This window comes from Phalaenopsis equestris, unplaced genomic scaffold (assembly GCF_001263595.1).
Source record: "Phalaenopsis equestris unplaced genomic scaffold, ASM126359v1 Scaffold000470, whole genome shotgun sequence".
Taxonomy (NCBI): domain Eukaryota; kingdom Viridiplantae; phylum Streptophyta; class Magnoliopsida; order Asparagales; family Orchidaceae; genus Phalaenopsis; species Phalaenopsis equestris.
The window spans coordinates 24,811-37,422 of record NW_018164911.1 but is presented as its reverse complement, the minus strand read 5'-3'; the positions used below and the strand labels follow the sequence as shown (position 1 = coordinate 37,422).

Genomic DNA, 12,612 nt, shown 5'->3' with positions numbered 1-12,612 from the left:
TGCTCAATTATCTAAGTTATTAAAAATAATAATTGAATTTTCATGCTATCCATCACACTTCGTTTGAGGGTGATTTCCATACAAATAATGTAATTCTTATGATTTGCCTATTAAACACTTTAAATTTGATATTTACTTATATAACATCTAAATCCTTAGGATCACATCAAAACTACCTACTAATATCAACCAAATTATAACCAATATTTTACGTGGTGCTTATTGCAAAACACAATTTCCAATTTCTTTTGAGTCAACCTTAATCCACCGTTCAGCCCCCATTTCTCGTCGAAGCGACATTCCATGGCCGCCCAACGAAGATGGAACCAGGCCTTTCCTCATCGCCTCACTCTCCGCTCTACACCTCCCTACTCGTCGCCGGCCCCCGCATCCGTCCCCTTACCCAAATCCACGCCCGCATCGTTATTTCCACCCTCCACCGAAACCGTTCCCTCCTCACAAAACTCCTCACCCTCATCATCTCCGCCGGCTACCCTCTCTACGCCAACCGTCTCCTCCCCTCCGTTCCTAACCCTGACGCCTTCCTCTTTGACTCCATCATCCGTGCCTCCTCTCGCTCAACCCTGCCTCTCCATTCTCTCCATTTCTATCTCCTAATGCTCTCCTCCTCCCTTCGCCCTTCCAATTACACTTTCACTTCCCTCCTCAAAACCTGCGCTGATCTCTCCGCCTCCGACCTCGGCCGAATCCTTCATTCCCATGTTCTTGCCGCCGGCTTTGGCCTCGACCGCTTTGTTCAAACCTCCCTGGTCGTTCTCTACTCTAAAGCCGGTAACTTGATCATTGCACGCAAGGTGTTTAATAGAATGCCTGATAAAAGTGTAGTGGTATGGAATGCATTGATCTCTGGTTATGAGCAGAATGGACGTGCTGGTGAGGCGATTGAATTGTTTTATTTGATGCGGAAGAAAGGGATAGAGCCGGATGATGCTACTCTAGCTATCCTTCTTTCTGCTTGTTCCCAAGTTGGGGACTTGGCTTTGGGGAAGTGGCTTCATGAGCATTACATCCAAGGAAAAAATCTTCGTCTTGGTTTGGTTCTCGGATCTTCTTTGTTAAACATGTACGCTCGATGCGGCCAAGTGGCAAAGGCTCGAGAAATATTTGATGGACTCGAAGAACAAAATGCGGTTTCATGGACCGCAATGATTGCCGGCTACGGAATGCATGGATTTGCGGAGCAAGCAATGGAGCTTTTCGAAAGAATGCAGCTTTATGGCCCTCCACCAAACCTTGTCACCTTCGTGGCTGTTCTGTCCGCCTGCGCTCATGGAGGGATGGTCCAACAAGGCCGGGAGGCTTTCGACTCCATGAAATTTGATTATAATTTTATTCCAAGAGCTGAACATCATGTCTGCATGGTTGATCTCTATGGCAGAGCTGGCCTGCTTGATGAAGCTATGAAATTCATAAGGGATCAAATAACTGGAGAGCCTGAAGCTGCAGTTTGGACTGCATTGCTTGGTGCTTGCAAAATGCACAAAAATTTCAACAGGGCTGCTGAAATCGCCACAAAGCTTCTGGCTTTAGAGCCTGAGAATCCAAGCCACCATGTTCTTCTTTCAAATATTCATGCTTTGGCAGGGAAGATGGAGAAAGTGGAAGAGATTAGAGATTTCATGATTTCCAGAGGTTGGAGGAAGAAGACTGGATATAGCTTGATAGAGATCAATAATGTACCCTATATGTTTAGAATGGGGGATACATCAAACCTGAAAACGGTCGAAATCTATCGATATCTGGAGGAGTTGATTTGCAGAATAAGGGAAGTAGGATATGAGCCGATGACTGATTCTGTTCTTCATGAATTGGAGGAAGAGGAGAGGGAGGTTGCGCTTAGATTTCATAGTGAGAAGCTGGCTGTTGCTTTCGGCCTGTTGAGTACTGGTGCAGGGAGTTTGATTAAGGTTGTAAAGAATCTGCGCATATGTGGTGATTGCCATTTGGCTATCAAGTTTATTTCTGGAGTAACTGGTAGGGAAATTGTTGTTAGAGATAAACACAGGTTCCATCATTTTAGATATGGGCTCTGCTCTTGCCAGGATTACTGGTAATTATCTCTTATGATTGTTTATTTTGATGTTTTGTTAGTGTAGCCAAGCATGAGATTCTAGGATGCTTTGATATGCAATTTTTGGGGTGAAAAAATTGATTGGAAATTATAGTTCTGTAAACATTTTTCTTGCATTATTCTTCTTTTATGTTTTAAGGACACAAATCACTTGGTATATATTGCTATGAAATCTTCCCTTCTTATTCCATTGTATTCTGCCATTTATTTTCATATTGTCTTTGAGTCGAGCTTGAATATGGCAGCCTGGGCAGGAGTTTTAAAGTTTTGTTCCTTTATTATTACTTTTTTAATATTTTTGGAACTGCAATTAAATAATTGGGCCTAACTAAATGTATTGTTGATGCTAACGATTTAAATATATAATCTAATTGCGAGATATAATTGGATATATAGATTTTTAGTTAAAATTTTCATGATTAAATAGGTATTATTTAAGTCATTTGAAATAGTTAAATATTGATAAAAAATTTTAAATCTGCATATCTAGTGTATTGTTTTGATAGTTTCATCATATATATACCTCTGATAATTCACATATTTTTAAAAGCTTATAAGATGAAAGAAAATTGATGCAAACATAAAGAATATGTCTCCAAACAAGCATTTAAGCCATCATTAAATGACTTTAATGGAGTCTTTAGTGGGTTAATTGTTAAATAATGTGTGTTCATGAACATAAAAGAATATGTAAGTTAGCATTCAAGCTTGTTCATTTATATAGCTAATTTTTAGAATTTGGTTTAATCCAGTTCTTGTATGTAAATAAGTAAATATAATTGAGCATTATATAAAAAATATATTGAATTATTTTTTAAATGCACTTGTTTTGCTTATAACGTCATTTGTTTTACATGAATTCATTTTTTATGAACTCAATTCATACATAAATTTGAATAATGATTTTGCCCCTGGACATGCGGACGAGATGTTGGTCTAGTGGTTGGGCACTTCCTCCCGCACCGAAATATCTAATGCTCAAAGCTCACTGACCTCAAACAATAAGAAAAATAAAAGAAAACACATGAGAACACACTCAGCAGCAAAATTGTATGTGTGTCTCTTCTCAAATTATTTGTTTAATGAAGTGGAATCTATATATATTTTTGTCTAGATTTTATTTGGGGATCGTAGCTATGCTCAATCCTTATATAAAGTTCTAAAATCTTATTGTGAGTGTATTTTGAGTAGTAATGTTGTTTTATTATTTTAGATAAAAACAAATTTCACACAAGTGAGCCTAACTTTTACTATAACTATATTTTGTTAGCCGAATTAATAGGATAATTCTATAATGTAATATTTAATGAGTACCAACTTAATAAGGTTGCAATTGTATATTTAACATTTACTAATTAACATCGATTATTAGTTTTGGATTTTAAGATAAATATTTGTAAGATAAAAAAATACAATGAAATATTATCATAAAATTAGATGTGGCCACTTAAAAGACAAATACATTTTATTTTATGAGTAATTTCAAGATTTCAACATTCGAGATGTTCATGAAGAAGCTAATTCTATGTGTGATAAAGTAACAAATACTATCAAACAGGTGATAAATGATATACTTGAAGAATCAAAAGGAAAAATTTTTATAAAAAAAAATAGTTGGTCGTTGAGTAATAATGTGCAAGAAATGATAAAATATAAGAAGTATTACAAAAATTGGTGAAATGTAAAGTTTAGAAAACTAATAAAAGTATAAGATGACATGTAGGGAGTCTAAGAGAATAGTTTTTGACGATATGAGTTATACTTTTAGTGGTTTTATAATAAATTATATACTAAAGCAGGTTAAAAATATATGTATAAACTAGCCAAAGAAAAGTAAAGATTCAATTCAAGTAAATTTTATTAAAGATAAAATCAAAAAGTGCTTCTCTTAGGGATGATATTCAATATAAGTAGGTAAACTATTTTGATAAACTTTTCAACGAAGTTTCTAAAAATATGATTGACAATAGTGATCTTAATATCATTATTAATAATAGAATATTTTGTTTTAATGTTCGCATTAGTAAATAGGAAGTTGAGGACGCTATAAAGAATATGGAAGGTGGAAAATCAGTAGGACTTGGTAATATCCCTATTGAAGTATAGAAATATCTAGGAGATTTAGGAGCTTCTTGGCTTACTAAACTCTTTAATATTATTTCAAGGAGTTTAAAGATGCCTTCGGGCAGTGAAAAAGAATTTTGTTCTCCATTTTTAAGAACAAAAGGTATGCACAAGACTGTGCAAATTATAGAGGAATTAAGTTAAATTGTCATACTTTAAAATTATGGGAGAGGGTACTAAACATAGGCTACAAAGGGATACAAAGATTTCTCATAATCAGTTTGGGTTTATGTCAGGCAGACCTACATGGATTCTATACATTTTTTGTGTGGTTTGATGGAGAAGTATGGGAGGTTTGATAAAGAAATACAGAAAGACTATACATATGATTTTTGTGATTTTTGTTGATTTAGAAAAATCTTACAATAAGGTTCCAAGAGAAGTTCTTCGGAGAGTTCTAGAAAATAAATGTGTTGATATTACTCATATTCAAGTCATTAAAGATATGTATACTATAGTTGTTACTTGTGTTCGAAGAGAATGAGGATTTACCAAGTATTTTCTATTTCAGTTGGATTACATAAGGGATCGGCTTTAAGCCCATATCTTTTTGTTTTAGTTTTGGTTGATCTTGTTGAACATATACAGAAAGATGTACTTTGGTGTATGCTTGTCATTGATAATATCCTTATTTTGGATAAGACTAGAGAAGGGGTACAAGAAAAAATTGAATTGTGAGGGGCAACATTGGAGTGGAAAGGCCTTTGTTTGAGTAGATCTAAAACTGAATATATGGAATGTAGTTTTAATAGCAGTAGCTCTAGGGGTAGAGTTATAACTTCGGGTGATAAAATCATTAGAAGGCGTGAATGTTTTAAATATCTTGGTTCTATTATTCAAAGTGATGACGATATAGAAGGGGTATGCTATTAGTAGAATTCAGGTTGGTTGGTTGAAGGCGAGGAATGCATCAAACATATTGTGTGGTAAAAAAAGTGTTGCTTAGACTTAAAGGAATATTTTATAAGATGGTGGTGAGACATATAGTGCTTTATGACACAAAAGGTTGGCATTTAAAAGAGAAGAATAAAACAAAGATTAGTATTGATTAAGTATTACTGAGATGAGAAAGTTTAGGTGGATTTTAAGATGAAGAATTGTAAGATAAAAAATACAATGAAATATTATCATAAAATTAGATGTGGCCACTTAAAAGACAAATAAATTTTATTTTATAAGTAATTTCAAGATTTCAACATTCGCGATGTTCATGAAGAAGCTAATTTTGTGTGTGATAAAGTAACAAATACTATTAAATATGTTATAAATGATATACTTGAAGAATCAAAAGGAAAAATTTTTATAAAAAAAAATAGTTGGTCGTGGAGTAATAATATGCAAGAAATGATAAAATATAAGAAGTATTACAAAAATTGGTGAAATGTAAAGTTTAGAAAACTAATAAAAGTATAAGATGACATGTAGGGAGTCTAAGAGAATAGTTTTTGACGATATGAATTATGCTTTTAGTGGTTTTATAATAAATTATATACTAAAGCAGATTAAAAATATATATATAAACTAGCCAGACAGAGAAAAGAAAAGTAAAGATTTAATTCAAGTAAATTTTATTAAAGATGAAATAAAAAAGGGCTTCTCTTAGAGGATGATATTCAATATAAGTAGGTAAGCTATGTTGATAAACTTTTCAATGAAGTTTCTAAAGATATGATTGACAATAGTGATCTTAATATCATTATTAATAATAGAATATTTTGTTTTAATGTTCGCATTAGTAAATAGGAAGTTGAGGACGCTATAAAGAAAATGGAAGGTGGAAAATCAGTAGGACTTGATAATATCTCTATTGAAGTATAGAAATATCTAGGAGATTTAAGAGTTTCTTGGCTTACTAAACTCTTTAATATTATTTTAAGGAGTTTAAAGATGCCTAGGGGTAGTGGAAAAGAATTTTGTTCTCCATTTTTAAGAACAAAAGGGATGCACAAGAGTGTGCAAATTATAGAGGAATTAAGTTAAATTGTCATACTTTAAAAATATGGGAGAGGGTACTAAACATAGGCTACGAAGTGGTACAAAGATTTCTCATAATCAGTTTGGGTTTATGTCGGGCGGTCTACTATGAAAGCTATACTTTTATTGGGAGGTTTGATAAAGAAGTACAGAAAGAGTAAGGAGGATCTACATATGATTTTTTACATATGATTTTTGGATCTACATATGATTTTTGTTGATTTAGAAAAATCTTACAATAAGGTTCCAAGCTTCGGAGAGTTCTAGAAAATAGAAAATAAATGTGTTGATATGACTCATATTCAAGTCATTAAAGATATGTATACTAGAGTTGTTACTTGTGTTCAAACAGAATGAGTATTTACCAAGTATTTTCTATTTCAATTGGATTACATAATGGATCGGCTTTAAGCCCATATCTTTTTGTTTTAGTTTTGGTTGATCTTGTTGAACATATACAGAAAGATGTACTTTGGTGTATGCTTGTCATTGATAATATCCTTATTTTGGATAAGACTAGAGAAGGGGTACAAGAAAAAATTGAATTGTGGGGGGCAACATTGGAGTTGAAAGGCCTTTGTTTGAGTATATCTAAACTTGAATATATGGAATGTAGTTTTAATAGTAGTAGCCCTAGGGGTAGACTTATAACTTCGGGTGATAAAATTATTAGAAGGCGTGAATGTTTTAGATATCTTGGTTCTATTATTCAAAGTGATGACAATATAGAAGGGGTATGCTATTAGTAGAATTCAGGTTGGTTGGTTGATGTGGAGGAATGCATCAAACATATTGTGTGGTAAAAAAAAGTGTTGTTTATACTTAAAGGAAAATTTTATAAGATGGTGGTGAGACTTATAGTGCTTTATGAAACAAAAGGTTGGCATTTAAAAGAGAAGAATAAAACAAAGTATAGTATTGATTAAGTATTACTGAGATGAGAAAGCTTAGGTGGATGAGTGGCTTGACATTTATAAAAAAAATTGCAAAATGAATCTATCCATGAAAGGGTCGGTGTAGCTTCAGTTGCACACAAGATTAGATAGAGTCCACTTAGATGTTTGGTCACATTAACCGTCGACCATCTAATGATCTGGTTAAGAAAGTAGATGTTTTATATTCAACTTATGTTAAGAAAGACATAAGTAGACTTAAAAAGACTGGGGCATAATGTATAAAAAATGATTTAATCAATTAGAATTAAATGAAAATATGACATTCAATAGGACATAATGAAGGAAAAGAATTTATATGGCCGACCCCACTTAGTGGGATAAATGCTTGTTATTGTTGTAATTAGCTCAAATATTTAAGAATTTTCATAGAAGCAATCTGCTCTTAGATCATCTTTGGCAAATTAGATTAATTTATTATCTTGATAATTAATCAACAATTAATTATTCAATAAATTTCAAAGGATCATTAATATATAAATTATTAATAAGAATAATAAAAATTTGAATAATTGATATGTTATTGATTTAAACTATTTTTTTCGTTAATTATTAAAACTAGCTAATATTTAATTATTGTAATTTATTTATTAGCAATTATTTTAAAAACAATTAGATTTATCATCATTCTTGTCATTTATTAATGGTAATTGTTGCATTTTAAAATCCATAATTAATTTTATATTATAAGTGTTATTATTCACTAATTAGTCTAATTAATCAGTTTTTAAAATAAAAAACAATCTTACATTATCATATTCTAATCTGATTAATTATTCTAATTTAGAATTATTAAATAACTTCATCCTAGTTATTTATCGTAATAAATACATTTTCATGAAGTTTTATTATTGATATTGTTGACCTCTTTTTTGAGTCAACCAGCTCACATTAGACTCAACCCCCTACACTTTTCATGAAGTTTTATTATTGATATTGTTGACCTCCTTTTTGAGTCAACCAGCTCACATTAGACTCATTGGACATAGTGTGGTTGTGCCTTGTCTAGGTATAGCCACGCCCAAAAGTCCTTGGGTGTCGCTGTGCCCAGACATTCCTCGGAGTGGTCATGTTGACGCTAATGGCTTTTGTCCTTGGAACCAGTGATGAATTATCACATTGTTTCATTGACAGTGATTCATGTAATCTCTAACCATCGGAATATTTATGAATGTCGATCCACCACATTAATCAACGATCATGAGGGCCTCCACCATCGCCTCTTGAGCCTATAAATAGGCGCTCTTCTGCTACCTTTGGAACACTTAAACACACCGATCCTTCTTTACTTTTCTTCAGTCTCCAACACAGAGAAGAATTAGAGCCCAAACCAACGAATTACCGTGGCATGCCTTCTCTTCGTCAAGTCCTCCACTTTAGTTTATTTTGTTCAAGTCTTTCCTTTAAATAAGTTTAGTTTACGTGTAGGTTAACCCAAATCAATAACCTTGGCTTAGGCTGGGGTTTAGGTCAAGATTAGTTTGACTCGAACCCAACCTAACCCTAACCTAACCTAACCTAAACTCTAACCCACTCAAAACCATCCTAAACCTAATCCAAACCTTCCTAAAATTTTAATTAAGCTTGACTCAAGGTCGACCCAGGTCAACCCAAGTTTTATCAAGGTCCAACCCTGGTCTAATATAGGCCAAACTAGTTCCAACCCAAGTCAAGTCTAACCTAAGTCAGCCCAAGTCAAATCAGGTCCAAACCAGGTCAACCTAGGTACAACCCAGGTCAACCAAGGTCCAACGCAAATCCAACATAGATCAACTCAAGTCCAACACAAGTTCAACCTATGTCAACCTAAGTCCAACTTAAGTCAACTCAAGTCCAACCCAGATCCTACCTAGGTCAACTTGGATCCAACCCAGGTCTAACCCAGATCAACTGAGTACTAACTAAACTCTAACTCGGGTCAACCCAAGTCAGCTCAGATCCAACCCATTTAAACCTAGTTCCAACCTTGATCAACCCAGGTTCCACTCAAGTCAACCCAAGTTAAACCTAGATCCAATTCAGGTCAACTTGGGTTAACTCAAGTCCAACCTAGTTCCAATCATGGTCAAACTAGGTCCAACCCAAGTCTAACTCATATCCAACTCGGGTCCAACCCAGGTCTAAATAAGGTCAACTCAGGTCAAACCCAAATTCAAGCCAAGTCCAACCCAGGTCAACCAAGGTTCAGACCAACCAACCTCACATCATACTTAAGCTCAGTTATGAGCTGATCCTAGCTACAAAGCCTAGCTTACCTTATCTCAACCCTAACTTAAGTCTAATTTAGGAAAAATGTATGTTTTCATATATTATGTTATTTCATGTTCAGCTTTATGTCTTTCATTTTTTCTTTTAGAAAAAATAAAATAACAAAAGAAAAAGATTTAAGAAAAGGAGGAGAACCTCTCACACGTTGGTTATCTCCACAAACACCTAAATTTTTAAAAGTAAAACCAAACTTCAAAACTTAGGAAAATCTTGATTTTTCACCATGATTGAAAAACTTAGAGATTGAAACAAAAGATGAATTAAATATTGAACCCCAAATAACATTTAAAATGCACCAAGTTAAAAGAACATAAATCAAACATAGGCAAACCCTACATGCTTGGACACCAAAATTGAGGATTTTACATCTGCCATAGTTTAGTTCAAGTATAGAAACTTTGTTTCGCTTAATAGGTGCCCTAGTTAGTGATAAGAGCTAGGGCATATAAAAATAACAACCTACCCAATGAGACTAGATGGAATAACCTAGTATGATGTAAGCTATAGTTACTGATGAACATATTTTTTACTACTTCAAAACTATTAAAACTCCACATGCCATGATCATGACACTTAAGGAGGACTCCTGGTTATGAGATTAGTCATAGTTGAGGGACAACAACATGCATGGGATGACGGAAAGCCGAAAGCATTCTAATCGGAGATATATTTCCCAAAGTCTAAATTAGTCCTCCCATCAGGAATCCTTATAGAGTCTAGTGTCTCACTTCCATCTAGAATATCACCTAACTCTGTCTTTTAGTTGAATATTTCCAATCACTTCACTTGATTAATTCAAACTCATTACTAATATTTTTTCAATCACTTTAACTATCACCCCTCGAGCAAATCCTCCTCTCTTAGATAGTTAAAACCCTTCATTTATGCCTTTTCATGAAACACTATCACTGAATCATAAGTCCCATCATTTTGAGCTTAATTCTTTTAAATTGGACCCTTTTTTCACCTCCAATACTTTAGTTATGAAAGTTTACTCTTGATAAACCAACTCATTATATAGCTCACAGCTCTAGAGATGTAACTAAATATGAAGGCTTGCCTTCAAGGGAGCAAGATCTCAAAATAAAACAAATGTAAGACAAGCAAAAAAATTTCATAGAATTATGAAGGACGTCATCATCCGGGTGATGATGCCCTTTTTTTAGGATAATATCTCCTTCCTTCAGGAAGCTATATTATTCTTTTTATGTCATGCATGATCATCTAAATAGAAGACTCTTAAAAATTTTATGGTGTGCGGTGACAAAAAATACCCCACCAAGGTTTTTTTTTGTGACAACTCTGTTGGGGAACTTTTCTTCTCGCAATCATTTATAATGAGTTAGGTTATTATTTATATGAGTATTTGTATTCCTTATAGATTCAAACAACTCATCCTTCAGTTGTTGTTTTCATTTTGGAATGGTCCATCCAGCATACATGATTTCTAGGTCCTATCTCGTATCCTTAATCTCCTTATTTCTAACTACTCATTTAAAATTTATTTAATGAGTACAATTTTCAGGACATTCTCCATTGTCGATTCTCCTTTATGAAAGCTTTTTTAAATTAAACTTATTCTCAATTTCATTAAATATTTCAAAGATTATACAGTTGAATCTCTAATGATGTCTTTTCTGCACTTTGTTATAGTAAAGATGCCTCCTAAACTCATCTTCTCTTCTAAAAATGGAAGTAATCTGGCCTTTTCCTTGAGCCATCTGAATGGTAGGTTTTTTATTAAGTTTGGAAGTGGTCTCGATGATTTGAGCTTTTCTACAATAAAGTTTCAAGCTTCAATTAACACAGAATCTTCACCATACTTTGACAACAAATCATAAAATAATTTTCCACTATTGAAAAGAAGAGTTGTTAAGACTATCACTACTGTGACTGCCTTTTTTTCTCTTCAACATCCTGATAAAGTAGAGATTAAAAAGAATTCAAGCTCAGTCTATGAACTACTCAAAACATTCATAATATTCAAGATTGATCCATTTGATAAACTAACTCTAGTGCTAAGTAAGACCCAATGATGAAATCATAATAGGAGGCTCCGTAAGAGGATTATACGGCTAAAGTAAGAGATGGATACTTCTGAATCTGGTTTACCTGAAAACTCTCCTATCTTGAGTGGAAGTAAGTTTCACTCACTCTCTACTACTGAGGGGAAGAAAATATCTACAAGATAGCTAAGTTACCTCCACTTGAGTATGTAACTCCTAATTAAAGAAAGAGAAAATCATGCTTAACTCAACTTTATAGGTTATTCAAAAAATATAACAAGGCAAGAAGGGTCCCCTGTGGCCAGAGTCATGGGAGATATTGTGTCTCGGAAAGAGAAAAGAAATACCTTGAAACATAAAGGAGTTGTAAGACACAGAGTGATGACATTTACGTTATCATGATAGGTCTTCAGAGAATTGTCAGTATACCCATTACACTGATTATCGCTTGAAGCATCTCTTTCATTCCAAGATATCTCTAAAAAACTTTGATTCCACATCAATTACCACCTTCACATCTATTCCACAACATCTTCATAATGTTAAAGAAAAGATACCTAAGGTGATCGTTGAATCAAAACCTAAATTTTTCGTATCATGATACACCAAAAATATATGCATTTTTAGACCCATATTTTATACTCATTTTTTGTGATATTACAATTTAATGGAAGGTATTTTTTATGTTTTCCTTTAGGTTATTGATTTTTAGGACTTTGAGAAAAAATGAAGCAAAACTGATGAGATTTGGAGTCAAAATGGAGAATTTTAAAAAATGTTCAGCGCTGACGACGTCGTTTGACAGAAAAGGCGGATTAATTCAAATAGCCTCTGGCGTCGTCGACGCCAGTGTCGGTGCAGGCCCTATTTCTAGAAGATTTGACGAATTTGGATGCTTTTTAAAGAGTTTTTGGATGCACCTATTGGGGAACCGACCCTAGGATCTATTTAGGGCTGAAATTTAGTCTAAAAACCACCCTGAAATTTAGTCTAAAAACCCCCCCCCTCGCACCATTTCGCATTCTTCCACTCACTCAATTTTTCTCTTTATACACCTACATTCCATGCCATTAGTTAGTTATTGTCCTTATAGTTTTAAGTTTTTGTGGAGAGTTTAAGTGTGAATTCTTCTCTAAGAAGTGTTGGAGAGGAAGAGAAGTGAGAGATTTCTTCTTCCTATATTTTCTAAGAGAGG

General features: G+C 33.7%; 1 protein-coding gene across 1 annotated transcript; it reads left to right on the top strand.

Moving 5' to 3' along the window:
- The first annotated feature begins 228 nt into the window (after positions 1-228).
- On the top strand, positions 229-2,228 carry LOC110027970 (pentatricopeptide repeat-containing protein At2g33760). The gene has a single exon (XM_020729638.1). It carries the CDS (start codon positions 321-323, stop codon positions 2,073-2,075), a length of 1,755 nt encoding a protein of 584 aa, XP_020585297.1. The 5' UTR covers positions 229-320; the 3' UTR covers positions 2,076-2,228.
- The last annotated feature ends 10,384 nt before the right edge of the window (positions 2,229-12,612 follow it).